The sequence below is a fragment of the Oncorhynchus nerka genome, linkage group LG27, assembly GCF_034236695.1.
Source record: "Oncorhynchus nerka isolate Pitt River linkage group LG27, Oner_Uvic_2.0, whole genome shotgun sequence".
NCBI lineage: Eukaryota > Metazoa > Chordata > Actinopteri > Salmoniformes > Salmonidae > Oncorhynchus > Oncorhynchus nerka.
In genome coordinates, this window is record NC_088422.1 from 52,315,865 (window position 1) to 52,336,770 (window position 20,906).

The 20,906-nt window shown below is 43.3% G+C and overlaps 1 protein-coding gene across 5 annotated transcripts in view; it reads right to left on the reverse strand.

Annotated features, from left to right (window-relative positions):
* The window catches only part of ddx31 (DEAD (Asp-Glu-Ala-Asp) box polypeptide 31), a 76,863-nt gene that overhangs the window by 20,281 nt on the left and 35,676 nt on the right, over positions 1 to 20,906 (reverse strand). The window contains exon 21 of one of the 5 annotated variants that reach the window (XM_065011775.1): positions 19,059 to 19,167. The exons of the other annotated variants lie outside the window; for them this stretch is intronic. Within the exon in view, the coding sequence (XP_064867847.1) occupies positions 19,074 to 19,167 (94 nt within the window). The 3' untranslated portion in view covers positions 19,059 to 19,073. Of the gene's footprint in view, positions 1 to 19,058; positions 19,168 to 20,906 lie in introns of those variants that run through there. 5 annotated transcript variants of the gene reach the window in all.

Genomic DNA, 20,906 nt, shown 5'->3' on the forward strand with positions numbered 1-20,906 from the left:
TCAGAACGCACCCTTGTGGGGCCCCGTGTTGAGGATCAGCGGGGAGGAGATGTTGTTGCCTACCCTCACCACCTGGGGCGGCCCGTCAGGAAGTCCAGTACCCAGTTGCACAGGGCGGGGTCGAGACCCAGGGTCTCGAGCTTGATGACGAGCTTGGAGGGTACTATGGTGTTGAATGCCGAGCTGTAGTCGATGAACAGCATTCTCACATAGGTATTCCTCTTGTCCAGGTGGGTTAGGGCAGTGTGCAGTGTGGTTGAGATTGCATCGTCTGTGGACCTATTTGGGCGGTAAGCAAATTGGAGTGGGTCTAGGGTGTCAGGTAGGGTGGAGGTGATATGGTCCTTGACTAGTCTACTCTCAAAGCACTTCATGATGACGGAAGTGAGTGCTACGGGCGGTAGTCGTTTAGCTCAGTTACCTTAGCTTTCTTGGGAACAGGAACAATGGTGGCCCTCTTGAAGCATGTGGGAACAGCAGACTGGTATAGGGATTGATTGAATATGTCCGTAAACACACCGGCCAGCTGGTCTGCGCATGCTCTGAGGGCGCGGCTGGGGATGCCGTCTGGGCCTGCAGCCTTGCGAGGGTTAACACGTTTAAATGTCTTACTCACCTCGGCTGCAGTGAAGGAGAGACCGCATGTTTTCGTTGCAGGCCGTGTCAGTGGCACTGTATTGTCCTCAAAGCGGGCAAAAAAGTTATTTAGTCTGCCTGGGAGCAAGACATCCTGGTCCGTGACTTGGCTAGGTTTCTTCTTGTAGTCCGTGAGTGTTTACATAGTCTGTCTATGAGAGATTAATCTACACACAGAATGCATCACTCTCACTGCCGGACCTGGCATCTGTCAAAAGTCCAATACTTAGCAGAGAACCCCCCCCCCCCAGTGCCATATGCATGCCGTTGCCCCTCCCCCTCACAGACGATTGTCATTGAAATACATCAACCCGCCTTAACTACATGCCAGATCAGTTTCTTTGAAATTGTAATGAAAGTTGTAACCAATTCCTTTTCAGTTACTTAAAAAAAAAAAAAAAATCAACTACCTAGCTTTTCAAAATGTTAATTCAAACCATTCAGAAAGTTGGAACAAATAACATTCACAATGACTGGAGAGATAAGGAATGTAGGATATGGGGCACAGTCTAAATATACTGCCATTTTATAGTCAGCTCTTGTTTGTTTAATTGTTTGCCGTCTGTTTGTTACCAAAGGACAAAGAACATGTTAAGCACAAGGGACAAAATAACCCCCTTAGGGCAAGTCCAAGTGCAACCTCAGCCTCACCACCAGAGATGGCAACGTAAATAAACAATGAAAGGTGGTCTCCATGTATTCTTAACACCCGTGGCTGTGTGAAGTCTAGCTAGAGTTTACACCAGAGGGAGTAGGGAGTATGTGTGAGATGTGCCTCTGAGAAGGCTTTGTGTATGTGTATGATGTGTTTGTTTGTTACTGGACTATTCAGGCAATTAGAGAGAGGACCTGCCTGGACAAGGACAGTGCAACACCACAGCCATACATACACCTGTAATGAAGTCTCTACTGACAGGTGGCCGGAGAACAAAACAAAAAAAAACACTGTCCCAGGATGCTTTCCAAATGGCACCCTATTCCCTATACAGTTCACTAATTTTCACCAGGGCCCATAGGGCTCTGGTCAAACTAGTGCACTATATACGGCCAGAGGGGTCCTGAGAGGGACACTAGGAGAACGAGGGAGTCTGTTAGAAAGAGCCAATAGCTGTTATCAAATCAGTGAGACTGTGGGTGTGTGTGAACATGAGAGCAGTGGTAACATTCAAAGCTGAGCTAACCATCAGACAGGCCATATGGATGATGTCTAGGCTGGGGTTAAAACAGTGAGTGTCGCTGGGTAAGTGTGTGTCTGTGAGCATAGTAAAACTGTAGAGAGGAGTGTCCGGTACGGTTTCGCGCAGGCTTTATTCATTAGGGGCCATGGCCGATAATTAGCCTAGCTGTTAAAAAGGACCGCAGCCAGTGAGTTCATTAACACTAGAATAGTCATTTGGACTGCTCATGAATTAAAAAATATTATTAGTCTGCCATTTTTAAAGTCATGCCCCCCTTCGTCGTTGACTTTTCCCAAATAAGTCTATATAAAATGGGACAGCTGGAGCAAGAGAATATGGCTGCCGTTTTATGGGCTCTTCAACAACTGTGCTATTTTATGTCGTTATTCGCATTGTTAGTCACTTATTTTGTACATAATGTTGCTGCTACCACCACTATAAGAGGTTATATCCAAGTGCTTTGAAAGGCTGGTCATACCTCACACCATTATCCCAGAAACCCTAGACCCACTCCAATTTGCATATCGCCCCAACAGATCCAAAGATGTACTCTCTATTTCACTCAACGCTGCCCTTTCCCACCTGGACAAAAGGAACACCTATGTGAGAATGCTATTCATTGACTATAGCTCAGCGTTCAACACCATAGTGCCCTCAAAGCTCATCACTAAGCTAAGGACCCTGGGACTAAACACCTGCCTCTGCAACTGGATCCGGGACTTCCTGATGGGCCGCCCCCAGGTGGTAAGGGTAGGGAACAAAAATCCGCAACATGGGGGCCCCTCAGGAGTGCGTGCTCAGTCCCCTCCTGTACTCCCTGTTCACTGATGACTGCATGGCCAGGCATAACTCCAACACCATCCAGTTTGCCGATGACAACAGTGGTAGGACTGATCACCAACAATGACAAGACAGCATATAGGGAGGAGGTGTCGTGGAAATAGTCGCTCAATCATATCATATTAGATTCCGGAACTTGTGAATTGAAGAATACTTTATTACAAGGTTACAAGCCGAGTTGGTCCATGGGCCAGATCAACTTGCACCCCCCCTTCACTATTTTACACTGCTGCTACTCTTGTTATTATCCATGCATAAGTCACTTAACTCTACCTACATGTATATTTTACCTTAATTACCCCGACTATAACAGGTGCCCCCGCACATCGACTCTGTACCGGTACCCCCTTTCTATAGCCTCGCTATTGTTATTTTACTGCTGCTCTTAATTTGTTACTTTTATTTCTTAAAATTGTTGGTTAAGGGCTTGTAAGTAAGCATCTCACGAAGATCTACACCTGATTTTATTTGATTTGATTTAACAAACTGTTAGAATCATAATATTACAAACAGAACTGGAGGTTTAACCAGCTTTATGAGAGCATGGCAATTTCTTTTTATGGATTTCCTCCATTGACCCTCCTTTTCCTGAAAGTAGCGCCTGCTCTGCTTCTTCCGACAGTGGTATGTGCCGTGCCCAGTTGATAATCACCCCGATAATTGCCTCAAAACTGAACCTAAACGAATTTCACACATAACATTAAATAAATGAAGTATCATGAGGGAGAAAAGGGGAGGATGGCTGAGTTGATGAACAAGGCTGAAGCGAACAATGCATAATTATGTAATCACCAAATGTGAATGAAAAGGGCTGGCTATTCTATTGCATTGACCTAATTATAATCTACAAATGGTAGGGATGTAACGGTACATGTATTCGTACTGAACCGTTCCGTACAGGGACCTCTGTTCGGTCCGCACTGTGAACCCGAATGAATACGCACAATGAAACATTTTACAAAATAAAAACACTTGGCCTATAGGCTATGGCTATGCTGTGTTGTATGCCTCTGAGTAAATCTGGGGGAAAAAAACTAAAATTTCAGGATATTCATTAAAACTAGCATGTTGTAATCAAAAATTCTAATCTTAATTGGTACATTTCAAACTGTCCTTTTGTGAGGCGCAGAGGTGGGGTCGATAAACCAGATTTTGGGAACATTTTGGCTTCCCAGTAGATCACAAATGGCGATTGACAAAGTTGTGGATAAAACATTAAGTCACCACGCTCAACGAGAATAGCTTATGTAGCTGCCAAAACCTCAAATATGTTGACATTTACACCAACATCACCCCAGTATACCAGAGCAAGACTGGAACGCAAAGAAATAACATCTCATCGCCTCTGCATTCAAACAGCCCTTACCAGCCGATTCTGACTGGCCCAAACTAAACAGCGATATGTGGGCTGTGTTTATATTTTTTACAGTCTTTGGTTTATAGCCGCGGATATGCACCCATTCTCGTGGTTGAGAATAGGGGTTTCAGCACCTCATGAAAGTGTTCGAGCCACGTTACGAACATTTCAGCAAACACGTAGGACCTGCTTTATAAAAGCAAGCCAAAGCCTTCAATTAATTGGCGAATGCACCCTGTGTTACGCTTACTTAACAGTGACAGCCACATTATCTCAGAATGGGAAATATACCGTGCTACAGTCAAGCCCCCTTTATGAGTCACAAGTGCGCAATGGTACTGAAGGAGGCAGTGTCATGGCGCGTTCGTAATTTATTACATATGACTGGCAGAAATCTGCTTAAAACATCCCTCCAACTGGGAATTACTAGTGGGAAACTCGTCTATCAATCTGAGCTCCCACTTCTCCCGTCTGACGTCCCCTACTAAAGGAAATGGCCTCACACAGCATTTCCGCCAGTTAAATGAAACATTGAAACATTGTTTATAAAAATTCTAATTTTTACAATCATGATAGCTGTACTTTATTTTATTTTATGGCTGATGCAGCTTGTCGGCCAAATGCCCATCTGCGTTTCTGAACAAGTTCATATGACATTAACACATCCAACTGGCATTTACGATTTACGAAATTTCAACCTTCCACATGGTTAAACGCAACAGCAGAGTGGAAACTTGAGACCCAAACATAACAATGCTGAATGTTGTGAATTGCATTTACATTTTCCTGCTGTACAGAAAACCCCAAAAGTACCAAACCGTGGGCTTGGTGAACCATTACAGTCCTACCAAATGGTATGTACATACATCAGTCCACAGAATTCTAGTAGTCTTATCAGTCTACTCTGGCATACTTGGGAGTGCACAGTGAGAGCGTGCATAATTTACAATGGCAAGAAGCCAAAGACAAATGGATGCACATGCTGTGTTAGCGTTGCTACAAACAGTGAATGAAAACGACTCAGACGGGGAAGAAATTAATAATCTCAGATGACTATTCTAATTCTGAGCCTCAGCCTGAACCTACAACTTATTTTTTTATACATGGCAAAAACGTATAAAAATGTGTCATTATGGGGTAGTGTGTGTAGATTGAGGATTTAAAAAAACAAACAATTTTAGAATAAGGCTGTAACGTAACACAATGTGGAAAAGGGGAAGGGTTCTGGATACATTCTGAATGCACTGTATAATGATGTTTAGGCTACTGATTTCATAATTTGACCTTGCGTCTTGGTGGTTGGGGCATTTTGATATTTTTAATGCTGTTTCATAGTTAGTTATAATTTAATTTAACCTTTATTTAACTAGGCAAGTCAGTTAGAAACATAATGACGGCCTACCCCGGATGACGCTGGGCCAATTGTGCGCCGCCCTATGAGACTCCCAATCACGGCCGGATGTGATAAAGCCTGGAGTCGAACAAGGAACTGTAGTGACGCCTCTTGCAATGAGATGCAGTGCCTTAGACCATTGCGCCATTTGGGAGCCCAAAACAAAAAGGCACTCCAGTGATATACACTGGATAAAAATATAAACATGTAAAGTGTTAGTCCCATGCTTTAAAAAAAAGCTAATTTCGCAAATTTTGTGCACAAATTTGTTTACATTCTAGTTAGTGAGCATTTCTCCTTTGCCACAATAATCCATCTACCTGACAGGTGTGGCATATGAAGAAGCTGATTAAAGTGCATGATCATTACACATGTGCCCCTTGTGCTGGGGACAATAAAAGGCAACTCTAAAATGTGCGGTTTTGTCACACAACACAATGGCAGAAGTTTTGATGGAGCGTGCAATTGGCATGCCAACTGCAGGAACGTCAACCAAAGGTGTTGCCAAATAATTGAATGTTAATTTCTCTACCATAAGCCGCCTCCAACATCATTTTATAGAATTTGTCGGTACGTCGAACCGGCCTCACAACAGCAGACCATGTCTGATGTCAATGTTGTGAACCGAGTGCCCCATGGTGGCAGTGGGGTTATGGTATTGGTAGGCATAAGCTACGGACAACAAACACAATTGCATTTTATCGATGGCAATTTGAATGCCGAGATACCTTCACGAGATCCTGAGGCCCATTGTCGTGCCATTCATCTGCTGCCATCACCTTATGTTTCAAGATAATACACAGCCGGTGTCACAAGGATCTGTACACAATTCCTGTAAGGTGAAAATGTCCCAGTTCCTACATGGCCTGCATACTCACCAGACATGTCACCCTTTGAGCATGTTTGGGATGCTCTGGATCAACATGTACGACCACGTGTCCCAGTTCACACCAATATCCAGCAACTTCGCACAGCCACTAAAGAGGAGTGGGACAACATCCCACAATGAACAGCCTGACTAATGTGAAGGAGATGTGTCACGCTGCATGAGGCAAATGGTGGTCACAACAGATAAGCTGTATCACATCCGGCCATGATTGAGAGTCCCATAGGGGGGCGCACAACTGGCCCAGTGTTGTCCGGGCTAGGCAGTCAACTGACTTCCCTAGTTAAATAAAGGCTAAATAAAAAACAAATAATAATAAATACACAGTAAAAAACGAATGAAAATGCTATTGTGTTATTTTTTTTGTGTATTCTAATTTCATAAACAACCAAATTAAAATGTATTACACTGTTAGAATGTTGCCGTCAGAATGACGTTTCCCCTAAGTACCGATCTAGGATCCGCTTCCCCTCCCCAATTCTAACCATATTATAAGAGGGTAAAATGCTAAACTGACCCAAGATCAGCGTCTCGGAGCAACTATACCCTACACCACTTAATTCAGCCCAGCATTCATTTGAAGGAGTAAGAATATTAGGGGGGAGGCTGTAAAAATATACAAGATGCTTTTCTTTATCCCGCGCCATCCATTCCTAACTCACCTAGATATATAAATCCTGCATGTTATGATTAGTGTTGAAAAAAAGAGAAAATAACGGGAATTTTCAACTGCAAGGTGAGACGGATTGAAGATCAGAGATGCGTGTCTGAAACTACATATGGCTTATGTAGCTGCTCTCCTTAAAATGTAAGAGTATTCCTTCCGCCTTCGGACATTTTGTTATGGAAAAGTAGCTCGGGTGAAGATCTGAATGAGAGAGGAGATGCCATGCCTTCAAACAATTCTCAATAAAAATTTATGCGTGCCACACTGCAGTTTAACATGGAGTTATTCCTAACCGTACGCATCTCTCACGTAGCAACTGACTGCGGTAGTTTCATGTCCAAAAAAAAAGGACAACGTGGGACGTGAAGAATAGAAAAAAATAAGGAATTTAGGGTGATTGTACCAGAGACATTGCCATTTGGGACGCAGGCTGTCTATTCCCTATATAGCGCAGAACTCTTGACCTGAGCTTTGTTCAGGGAAAAAAATGGTGTCCCGAGGACAATAAAAATGTCTGGGAGGGTTCAAAACAAAAGTTGGGATAGTGGCAGGACGGGACGATAAACATTTTATATTTTTCTGGCCTACAACAGTGGTTCCATACTAAAATATTTAAACACAAAGACTAGGCTGATGAAACAGACCATAACATTTAGTTAAAAAGTTGATTAACTATGAATAATTCACATTACAGGCACAGCAATGTGTTCACTTGTCTTGGAGATATGCGTGAATGTTCCAAAATGCTATTACGGGAAAACACCATTCTCAAACGCGCACCTGATGCGAGCGGTTTTTAAAAATGGGACAGATGGATATATAGCCTAATGATAGAAACTTAGAGGGAATCTCTGAATATGCAGCAATAGGATTGTGCCTTACTGCCTTTGGACTAGGGTTGAATATTTTCACGGTATTTTACAAATATTCCATCCCGAGAATAAATCACTTTTCTCCCGGGTAACCCAGTATTTCCAACCTAAACAGGAAGTGTCATTCAAAAGCATTTAAATAGGCCTACAGTTGCTTGAAAAAAGTATTCAACCCCCTTTTTATTTTTGCTATTTTGTAGCCTTTCAACCTGGAATTAACATGTATTTTTTGGGGGGGGTTTGTATCGTTTGATTTACACAACATGTCTAACACTTTGAAAATGCAAAATATTTCTTATTGTGAAACAAAGACAAAATTACAGAAAATTTGAGCGTGCATAATTTCTCACCCCCCCAGAGTCCATACCATGTAGAGCAGAGCCACCCTTTGCAGCAATTACAGCTGCAATTCTCTTGGGGTATGTCTCCATAAGCCTGGCACATCTAGCCACTGGGATTTTTGCCCATTCTTCAAGGCAAAACTACACCAGCTCCTTCAAGTTGGATGGGTTCTGCTGGTGTAGAGCAATCTTTAAGTCATACCACAGATTCTCAATTGGATTGAGGTCTGGGATTTTACTAGGCCATTCCAAGACATGTATGGTGGTGCTTTAGCAGTATGCTTAGGGTCATTGTCCTGCTGGATGGTGAACCTCCGTCCCAGTCTCAAATCTCTGGAAGACTAACAGGTTTCCATCAAGAATTTCCTAGTATTTAGTGCCATCCATCATTCCTTCAATTCTGACCAGTTTCCCAGTCCCTACCGATGAAAAACATGCTTCACTGTGGGGATGTTATTCTCGGGGTGATGAGGTGTTGGGTATGCGCCAGACATAGCGTTCTCCTTGATGGCCAAGAAGCTCAATTTTAGTCTCATTTGACCAGAGTACCCTCTTCCATATGTTTGGGGAGTCTCCCACATGCCTTTTGGCAAACACCTAATGTGTTTGCTTATTTTTTTCTATAAGCAAATGGCTTTTTTTCCTGGCCACTAATCATAAAGCCCAGCTCAGTGGCACATACGGCTTAAAGTGGTCCTATGGACAGATACTCCAATATCCACTGTGGAGCTTTGCAGCTCTTTCAGGGTCATCTTCGGTCTCTTTGTTGCCTCTCTGGTTAAATAAAGTCCACCTGTGTGCAATCTAACTAATTATGTGACTTCGGAAGGTAATTGGTTGCACCAGATCTTATTTAGGGACTTCATATCAAAGGGGGTGAATACATATATATGCACATCACTTTTCTGTCTAATTTAAATTCTAAACATGTAATTCATTCATTTCACTTCACCAATTGACTATCTTGTGTATGTCCATTACATGAAATACCCAAAAAATCCATTTAAAATTAGATTGTAATGCAACAAAATAGGAAACAATGTAGAGGGGGATGAAAACTTTTGCGATGCACTGTATGTCTGGATTTGATGAGAGCGTTGATCTAAAATGATGCTACCTGAGCCTGATGAGCCATACATTAAATACATTTTATGAGCCCTAGCCCAAATGATTGTGCCATTATTGAATACATACAGTTCAAGTCAGAAGTTTACATACACTAAGGTTGGAGTCATTAAAACCAGTTTCAACCAGTCCACAAATTTCTTGTTAACAAGCTACAGTTTTGTCAGTTAGGACATCTACTTTGTGCATGACACAAGTAATTTTTCCAACAATTGTTGACAGACAAATAATTTCACTTAATAATTCCCTTTATCACAATTCCAGTAGGTCAGAAGTTTTCATACACCAAGTTGACTGTGCCTTTAAACAGCATGGAAAATTCCAGAAAATGATATCATGGCTTTAAAAGCTTCTGATAAATGATGTCAATTGGCCTGAGTCCATTGGAGGTGTACCTGTAGATGTATTTCAAGGCCTAACTTCAATCTCAGTGCCTCTTTGCTTGACATCATGGGAAGATGAGCCAAGACCTCAGAAATGTTTTTTGAGACCTACACAAGTCTGGTTCATCCTTGGGAGCAATTTCCAAATGCCTGAAGGTACCACATTCATCTGTACAAACAATAGTATGCAAGTATAAACTCCATGGGACCATGCAGCCATCATACCGCTCAGGAAGGAGACGCATCCTGTCTTCTAGAGATGAACGTACATTGGTGCGAAAAGTGCAAATCAATCCCAGAACAGCAGTAAAGGACCTTGTGAAGATGCTGAGGAAACAGGTACAAAAGTATCTATATCCACATAATCTGAAAGGCCGCTCAGCAAGGAAGAAGCCAATGCTCCAAAACCGGCATAAAAAAGCCAGACTAAGGTTTGCAACTGCACATGGGGACAAAGATTGTACGTTTTGGAGAAATGTCCTCTGGTCTTATGAAACAAAAAAAGAACTGTTTGGCCATAATGACCATCGTTATATTTGGAGGAAAAAGGGGGGTGCTTGCAAGCCGAAGATCACCATCCTAACCGTGAAGCGCGGTGGTGGCAGCATCATGTTGTGGGGGTGCTTTGCTGCAGTAAGGACTGGTGCACTTCACAAAATAGATGGCATCATGAGGGAGGAAAAATGAAGTGGATATATTGAAGTAACATCGCAAGACATCAGTCAGGAAGTTAAAAGCTTGGTCGCAAATAGGTCTTCCAAATGGACAATGGCCCAAGCATACTTCCAAGGTTGTGGCAAAGGGGCTTACATCACAAAGCCCTGACCATCACAAAGCCCTGACCTCAATCCCATAGAAAATTTGTGGGCAGAACTGAAAAAGCATGTGCGAGCAAGGAGGCCTACAAACCTGACTCAGTGACACCAGCTCTGTCAGGAGGAATGGGCCAAAATTCACCCAATTTATTGTGGAAGGCTACCCGAAACGTTTGACCCAAGTTAAAACCCCTTAAAGCTAGGGGGCAGAATTTTCACTTTTGGATAAATAGCGTGCCCAATTTCAACTTCCCGCTACTCATGCCAAGAATATAAGATATGCATATTATTCATAGATTTGGATAGAAAACACTCAGAAGTTTCTAAAACTGTTTGAATCATGTCTGTGAGTATAACAGAACTTATGTAGCATGCAAAACCAGCAAAGCAGCAAATTTTGTGGTAATTAATGTGTCATTCTCAAAACTTTTCGCCACGAAACACTTCACGCTTCAGTCTGGTTTTAGACCCCATCATAGCACTGAGACTGCACTCGTGGAGGTGGTAAATGACCTTTTAATGGCGTCAGACCAAGGCTCTGCATCTGTCCTGGTGCTCCTAGTCCTTAGTGCTGCTTTTGACAGCATTGGTCATGGCATTCTTTTGTAGAGAACGGAAACCCAAATTGGCCTGGTTTAGAGCTTATCTGTCGGAAAAATATCTGTTTGTCTCTGGGGATGACAAATCAACTACGTTTCGGTGTTCCTCAAGGTTATATTTTAGGACCATTATTGCTTTCACTATATGTTTTACCTCTTGGTGATGTCTTTCGGAAACACAATGTTAACTTCCACTGCTATGCGGACGATAAACAGCTGTACATTTCGATGAAACATGGCGAATCCCCAAAATTGCCCTCCCTGGAAGCCTGTGTTTCAGACATAAGGTAGTGGATGGCGGCAATGGTTTTACTTTTAAACTCTGTCAAAACAGAGATGCTAGTTTTTGGTCTTAAGAAACAAAGAGATCTTCTGTTGGATCTGATAATTAATCTTGATGGTTGTACAGTCGTCTCAAATAAAACTGAAGGACCTCGGCGTTACTCTGGACCCTGATCTTTCCTTTGACGGACATATCAACTCTTTCAAGGACAGCTTTTTTCCATCTTGTTAACATTACAAAAATTTGAAACTTTGTCCAAATATGATGCAGAAAAATGTATCCATGCTTTTGTCACTTCTAGATTAGACTACTGCAATGCTCTACTTTCTGGATATCCGGATAAAGTACTATATCAACTTCAGTTAGTGCTAAACACGGGTGCTAGAACCTTGACTAGAAGCAACATTTTTTAAAATCAGATTACCCTAGTGCTCTACACTGGCTTTCTGTAAAGGCGAGGGCTGATTTCAAGGTTTTACCGCTAACCTGGGCTTGCTCCTACCCATCTCTCCGATTTCGTCCTGCTGTACATACCTACACATACGCTACGGTCACAAGACACAGGCCTCCGTACTGTCCCTAGAATTTCAAAGCAAACAGTTGGAGCCAGGCCTTTCTCCTATAGAGCTACATTTTTATGGAATGGCCTGCCTATCCATGTGTGAAACGCAGACGCGGTCTTGACCTTCAGTAGGTCCCATGATTGTGTGTAGTCTCGCTCAGGTGTGTGAAGGTGAACGGAAAGGCACTGGAGCAACAAACTGCCCTTGCTCTCTCCACCGGGATTCTCTGCCTTTAACCCTATTACGGGGGCTGAGTCACTCGTGCTCTTCCACCGCGTCCCTAGGAGGGGTATACCATTTGAGTGGGTTGAGTCAGTCATCCTGTCTGGGTTTGGCGCCCCCCTCGGGTTCGTGCCGTGGGGGAGATCTTTGTGGGCTATACGCAGCCTTGTCTCAGGGTAGTAAGTTGGTGGTTTGAAGATATCCCTCTAATGCCTGGTTGGCACTGTCCAGGGGTATCGTCGGACGGGGCCACAGTGTCTCCCGACCCCTCAGGTCTCAGCCTCTTGTACTTATGCTGCAATAGTTGTGTTGGGGGCTAGAGTCAGTCTTATGCATGGAGTATTTCTCCTGCCTTATCCAGTGTTCTGTATGAATATAAGTATGTTACCTCCTGGAGGACCTGAGCCCTGGGACCATGCCTGATGACTCCTTGCTGTCCCGAGTCCACCTGGTCGTGCTGCTGTGAGTAAGTGAGTCTCTTTCATGTGCAAAGGGATTTATAAAGACATTTGATTGATTGTGATGATCTAGCATTTGGTTCACTCCAGACTTGACTGCCCGTGCAACTTTTCAGGGAAGTCAGGAACCAATACACACACAGTTAGGAAAGCAAAGGCCAGCTTTTTCAAACAGAAATTTGCATCCTGCAGCACTAATTCCCAAATGTTTTGGGACACTAAAGTTCATGGAGAATAAGAGAACTTCTTCCAAGCTGCCCATTGCACTGATAAATCAACGATAATCGAGAATTTCATTAAGCTTTTCTCTATGGCTGGCCATGCTTTCCACCTGGCTACCCCAACCCCGGCCAACAGCTCTGCACCCCCCGCAGCAACTTGCCCAAGCCCCCCGCCCCCTTCTCCTTCACCCAAATCCAGACAGCTGATGTTCTGAAAGAGCTGCAAAATCTGGATCCCTACAAAATCAGGACCCTCTTTCCTAAAATGATCCGCCGCCATTGTTGCAACCCCTATTACTAGTCTGTTCAACCTCTTTTGTATCGTCTGAGATTTCTAAAGATTGGAAAGCGGTCGCGGTCATCCCCCTCTTCAAAGGGGAGACACTCTAGACCCAAACTGTTACAGACCTATATTCATCCTGCCCTGCCTTTCTAAAGTGTTCGAAAGCCAAGTGAACAAACAGATCACCGACCAATTAGAATCCCACGATACGTTCTCCGCTATGCAATCTGGTTTCCGAGCTGGTCACGGGTGCCCCGCAGCCACGCTCATAGTCCTGTACGATATCATAACCACTGTCGATAAAAAACAGTACTGTGCAGCTGTCTTCATCGACCTGGCCAAGGCTTTCGACTCGGTCAAGCACCGCATTCTTATCGGCAGACTCAACAGCCTTGGTTTCTCTAATGATTACCTCACCTGGTTCACTAACTACTCCTCAGATAGAGTTCAGTGTGTCAAATTGGAGGGCCTGTTGTCCGGACCTCTGGCAGTCTATGGGGGTGTCACAGGGTTAAATTCTGTATATATATCAATGATGTCGCTCTTGCTGCGGGTGATTCTTTGATCCACCTCTACGCAGATGACACCATTCTGTATACATCTGGCCCTTCTTTGGACACTGTGTTAACAAACAAGCTTCAACGCCATACAACACTCGTTCCATGGCCTCCAACTACTGTTAAATGCTAGTAAAATAAAATGTATGCTCTTCAACCAATCGCTGCCCGCACCCGCCCGCCTGCCTATCATCACTACTCTGGACAGTTCTGACTAAGAGTATGTGGACATCAATAAATACCTAGGTGTCTGGCTAGACTTCACGACTGGACTACCGACGTTGTCTGCCGAGGGAATTATCCAACTGGCCCCTCCGTCGCAATGTTACCTGAACGCCCATCTGCAGCCCGCTAATCGTTAGCCGTCTTATCGGCTGCTATCTGAATAGGTCTTTTGGACAATTTTCTTGGGTCACTATAACTATCTATTTTGCCAATTGGATTAGTCCCCTCTACCGACGGAAACACACGAGGTGGCTAAAAACAGACCTCCATCCTCTGCCAGCTTGCTACCCATGGCCCGGCTAGCTGTCTGAATTGCAGTGACCCCAACCAACGCCACTACTCACTGGACCCTTATGATCACTCGGCTAAACATGCCTCTCCTTAATGTCAATATGCCTTGTCCATTGCTGTTCTGGTTAGTGTTTATTGGCTGATTTCACTGTAGAGCCTCTAGCCCTGCTCATTATACCTTATCCAACCTCTCAGTTCTACCACCCACACATGCGATGACATCACCTGGTTTCAATGATGTTTCTAGAGACAATATATCTCTCATCATCACTCAATGCCTAGGTTTACCTCCACTGTATTCACATCCTACCATACCTTTGTCTGTACATTATACCTTGAAACTATTTTATCGGCCCCAGAAACCTCCTTTTACTCTCTGTTCCGGACGTCATAGACGACCAATTCTCATAGCTTTTATCCTACTCCTCCTCTGTTCCTCTGGTGATATAGAGGTGAATCCATGCACTGTAGTGCCTAGCTACACTCCTATTCCCCAGGCGCTCTCTTTTGATGACTTCTGTAACTGTAATAGTCTTGGTTTCATGCATGTTAACATTAGAAGCCTCCTCCCTTAAGCTTGTTTTATTCACTGCTTTAGCACACTCTGCCAACCCGGATGCCCTAGCCGTGTCTGAATCCTGGCTTTGGAAGACCACCAAAAACTCTGAAATCTCCAGCCCTAACTACAACATTTTCAGACAAGATAGAACGGCCAAAGGGGGCGGTGTTGCAATCTACTGCAGAGATAGCCTGCAGAGTTCTGTCCTGCTATCCAGGTCTGTACACAAACAATTTGAACTTCTAAAAATCCAACTCTCACCATTGCCGCCTGCTATAGACAACCCTCTGCTCCCAGCTGTGAACTGATTACCCCCCATCTATCTTCAGAGCTCGTGCTGCGAGGTGACCTAAACAAGAACATGCTTAACACCCCAGCCATCCTACAATCTAAGCGTGATGCCCTCAATCTCACACAAATCAATGAACCTACCAGGTACCACCCCAAAGCCGTAAACATGGGCACCCTCATAGATATCATCCCAACCAATTTGCCCTCAAAATACACCTCTGCTGTTTTCAGCGATCACTGCCTCATTGCCTGCATCCGTAATGGGTCAGCGGTCAAGCAACCTCCACTCATCACTGTCAAACGCTCCCTGAAACACTTCAGCGAGCAGGCCTTTCTAATCGACCTGGCCTGGGTATCCTGAAGACTATTGACCTCATTCAGTCAGTAGAGGATGCCTGGTTATTTAATTTTTTTTTAAATGCCTTCCTCACCATCTTAAATAAGTAGCCCCATTCAAGAAATTTAGAAACAGATATAGCCCTTGGTTCTCTCCAGACCTGACTGCCCTTAACCAACACAAAAACAACCTATGGCGTTCTGCATTAGCATCGAACAGCACCCGTGATATACAACTTTTCAGGCAAGTTAGAAACCAATAAAAACAGGCAGTTAGAAAAGCCAAGGCTAGCTTTTTCAAGCAGAAATTTGCTTCCTGCAACACAAACTCAAAAAAGTTCTGGGACACTAAAGTCCATGGAGAATAAGAACACCTCCTCCCAGCTGCCCACTGCACTGAAGATAGGAAACTCTGTCACCACCAATAAATCCACTATAATTGAGAATTTCAATAAGCATTTTTCTACGGCTGGCCATGCTTTCCACCTGGCTACCCCTACCCCGGTCAACTGCACTGTACCCCCCACAGCAACTCGCCCAAGCCTTCCTTATTTCTCCTTCTCCGAAATTCAGTCAGCTGATGTTCTGAAAGAGCTGTAAAATCTGGAACCCTACAAATCAGCCGGGCTAGACAATCTGGACCCTCTCTTTCTAAAATGATCTCATGAAATTGTTGCAAACCCTATTACGAGCCTGTTCAACCTCTTTCGTGTCGTCTGAGGTTCCCAAAAATTGGAAAGCAGCTGCGGTCATCCCCCTCTTCAAAGGGGGGGACACTCTTGACCCAAACTGCTACAGACCTATATCTATCTTACCCTGCCTGCCTAAGGTCTTCGAAAGCCAAGTCAACAAACAGATTACCGACCATTTCGAATCCCACCATACCTTCTCCGCTATGCAATCTGGTTTCAGAGCTGGTCATGGGTGCACCTCAGCCACGCTCAAGGTCCTAAACGATATCTTAACCGCCATCGATAAGAAACAATACTGTGCAGCCGCATTCATTGACCTGGCCAAGGCTTTCAACTCTGTCAATCACCACATCCTCATTGGCAGACTCGATAGGCGTGGTCTCTCAAATGACTGCCTCGCCTGGTTCACCAACTAATTCTCAGATAGAGTTCAGTGTGTCAAATCGAAGGGTCTGTTGTCCGGGCCTCTGGCAGTCTCTATGGGGGTGCCACAGGGTTCAATTCTTGGGACGACTCTCTTCTCTGTATACACCAATGACGTCGCTCTTGCTGCTGGCGAGTCTCTGATCCACCTCTACGCAGACGACACCATTCTGTATACTTCAGGCCCTTCTTTGGACACTGTTAACAACCCTCCAGACGAGCTTCAATGCCATACAACTCTCCTTCCGTGGCCTCCAACTGCTCTTAAATACAAGTAAAACTAAATGCATGCTCTTCAGCCGATCGCTGCCTGCACCTGTTCACCCGTCCAGCATCACTACTCTGGACGGCTCTGACTTAGAATATGTGGACAACTACAAATACCTAGGTGTCTGGTTAGACTGTAAACTCTCCTTCGATACTCACATCAAACATCTCCAATCCAAAGTTAAATCTAGAATTAGCTTCCTATTTCGCAACAAAGCATCCTTCACTCATGCTGCCAAACATACCCTCGTAAAACTGACCATCCTACCGATCCTCGACTTCGGTGATGTAATTTAAAAAATAGCCTCCAATACCCTACTCAATAAATTGGATGCAGCCTGTCACCAAAGCCCCATACACTACCCACCACTGCGACCTGTATGCCCTTGTTGGCTGGTCCTCGCTAAATATTCGTCGACAAACCTACTAGCTCTAGCTTGTCTATGAAAGTCTTTGCTAGGTAAAGCTCGATCTTATCTCAGCCCACTGGTCACCATAGCAACACCCACACGTAGTACACGCGCTCCAGCAGGTATATTTCACCGGTCATCCCCAAAGCCAACACCTGCTTTGGCCGCCTTCCAGTTCTCTGCTGCCAATGACTGGAACGAATTACAAAAATCACTGAAGTTGGAGGCTTATAATCTCCCTCACTAACTTTAAGCATCAGCTGTCAGGGCAGCTTACCGATCGCTGCAGCTGTACACAGCCAATCTGTAAATAGCCATTCCCATTCCAACTAACAACCTACCTAACTACCTCATCCCCATATTTGTTTTTCTGCTCTTTCTTCTCTGTAAATTGCTAAATTATTACCTCGCCACTATTGGCCTATTTATTGCCTTACCTCCTTACTTGATTTGCTCACACTGTACACAGATGTTTCTATTGTGTTATTGACTGTATGTTTGTTTATCCCATGTGTAACTGTTGTTTTTGTCGCACTGCTTTGCTTTATCTTGGCCAGGTCGCAGTTGTAAACGAGAACTTGTTCTCAACTGGTCTACCTGGTTAAATAAGGGTGAAATAAATCAAATATATATATATATTTTAAATGATCGTACCAGATTCATCGCTATTCATGGGCCAACTGTTTAAGAGTGTTTCCCAAACAAGCACATTGAGAGAACATTCGCTTAGTGCGTCGTTACACTACGTGCCGGTATTAATGGGATCGAAAGAAAAGCAGCACTGCTCTTGGATCAGCTTTCTCCATTCAAATCTTACCTAACAGATGTATTCTACAATACTGACAACAGATCAGCTCTGAGACAGTAATTTCAGAAAGTATTCATACCACTCAACTTATTCCATATTTTGTTGTGCTAGAGCCTGAATTCAAAATTGATAAAAATACATTCTCACCCATCTACACACAATATTCCTCAAGCTCTGTCAAGTTGGTTGACAGCCATTTTCAAAGTTATAACTTGGCCACTCAAGAACATTCAATGTCATCTTGGTAAGCAACTCCAGCTTATATTTGGCCTTGTGTTTCAGGTTATTGTCCTGTTGAAAGGTGAATGTCTCCCAGGTTTTCCTCTAGGATCTTGCCTGTGCATAGCTCTCCTCTGTTTATTTTTAACCTAAAAAAAAAAAAAACAGTCCTTGCCGATGACAAGCATACACATAACATGATGAAGCCACCACCATGCTTGAAAATATAAAGAGTGGTACTCAGTGATGTTTTGGATTTGCTCCAAACATAACGCTTTGTATTAAGGACATAATGTTAATTTCTTTGCCACATACGTTGCAGTTTTTCTACTAAGCTATATAGTTAAGGTCATACCAAGGATCATTTAGCTATTTGATTTAGAATTTTAAAACCCCTTGAGGTAACAAAAAAAAAAAACTTTTTGATCTTACTGCTGTTTGCCCATACAAATATCAGAGAGATAATACATTTTTGTGTATATTTATTTAACCCCATATTTTGGGCATTAAACAATCCAGAAATACAGTGTCTTCAGAAAATATTCAGACCCCTTGACTTTTTCCACATTTTGTTACGTTACAGCCTTATTCTAAAATTGTTTCAATTGTTTTCCCCCCTCAATCTACACACAAGCAGAAACAGGTTTTTAGAAATGTTTGCTAATTTATAAATAAAATACTGAAATATCCCATTTACATACAGTATCAGTCAAGTTTGGACACCTACTCATTCAAGGCTTTTTCTTTATTTTTACTTTCTTCTACATTGTAAAATAAAAGTGGACATTAAAACTATGAAATAACACATATGGAATCATGAAGTAACCAATAAAAGTGGTATCAAATCAAAATATATTTTATATTTGAGATACCTCAGAGTAGCCAGGTCATCTGATACAGTACTCCATCACTCTCCTTCTTGGTCAAACAGCCCTTACACAGCCTGGAGGTGTGTTGGGTCATTTTCCTGTTGAAAAACAAATTATAGTACCACTAAGCGCAAACCAGATGGTATGGCGTATCGCTGCAGAACACTGTGGTAGCCATGCTGGTTAAGTGTGCCTTGAACTCTAAATAAAATCACTGACAGGGAACCACACATGCGGAGATCATCCATTCACCTGCTCCGGGTCTTACAAAGACATGGCAGTTGGAAGCAAAAATCTCAAATTTGGCCCAAGCAAGTCTCTTCTTCTTATTATTGGTATCCTTCAGTTGTGGTTTCTTTGCAGAAATTCGTGAAGGCCTGATTTACGCAGTCTCCTCTGAACAGTTGATGTTGAGATGTGTCTGTTACTTGAACTCTGTAAAGCATTTATTTGGGCTGCAATTTCTGAAGCTGGTAACTGCAATGAACTTATCCTCTGCAGCAGAGGTAACTCTAGGTCTTCCCATCTTGTGGCGGTCCTCATGAGAGCCAGTTTCATCATAGCGCTTGATGGTTTTTACGAATGCACATGAAGAAACGTTAAAAGTTCTTTAAATTTTCTGAATTGACTGACCATGTCTTCAAGTAATGGACTGTCGTTTCGCTTTGCTTGTTCTTGCCATATGGACTTTTACCAGATATCACCCCTACCTTGTCAAAACACAACTGATTGGCTCAAATGCATTGAAGGAAAGAAATTCCACAAATGTACTTTTAACAAGGCACAGATGTTAATTGAAATGCATTCCAGGTGACTACCTGGTCAGAGTCTTTAGGTGCCTTTTGACAAACTCCAAGTGGGCTGTGATGTACTGGGCGGCAGGGTAGCCTAGCGGTTAGAGCGTTGGACTAGTAACCGGAAGGTTGCAAGTTCAAACCCCCGAGCTGACAAGGTACAAATCTGTTGTTCTGCCCCTGAACAGGCAGTTATAACCCACTGGCCCTAGGCTGTCATTGAAAATAAGAATTTGTTCTTAACTGACTTGCCTAGTTAAATAAATGTATAAAAAAATTTACCTTTTACTGAGGAGTGGCTTCCGTCTGGCCACGCTACCATAAAGGCCTGATAAGTGTTTGCGTCTCCGAGTGTTGCAGAGATGGTTGTCCTTCTGGAAGATTCTCCATTCTCCACAGACGAATACTAGAGCTCTGTCAGAGTGACCATCGGCTTCTTGGTCACCTCCCTGACGAAGGCCCTTCTCCCCCGATTGCTCATTTTGGCAGTCCTGATCGTTCCAAATTTCTTTCATTTAAGAACGATGGAGGCCACTGTGTTCTTGGGGACCTTCAAATGCTGCAGAAATGTTTTTGTACCATTGCCCTGATATGTGTCTCAACACAATCCTGTCTCGGAGCTCTACGGACAATTCCTTTGACCTCATGTCTTGATTTTTGCTCTGACATGCGCAGTCATCTGTGGAACCTTAGACAGGTGTGTGTCTTTCCAAATCATGTTCAATCAATTTAAATTTACCACAGATGGACTCAAATCAAGTTGTAGGAACATCAAGGATCCATGTAAAAAGGATGCACCTGAGCTCAATTTCAAGGGTCTGAATACTTAATTAAATAAGGTCTGTTATTTTGTTTTATACATTTGCAAAAATCTCTAAAAACCTGTTTTCGCTTTATTATTATGGTGTAGATCGAGGATGTATTTTTTTCAAATCCATTTTTAGGTTAAGGTAACAAAATGTGGAAAAAGACAAGGGGTCTGAAAACTTTTTGAAGGCATTGTACTTCCATACATTTTTTCAACTGTTACCAAGGGACCTTCA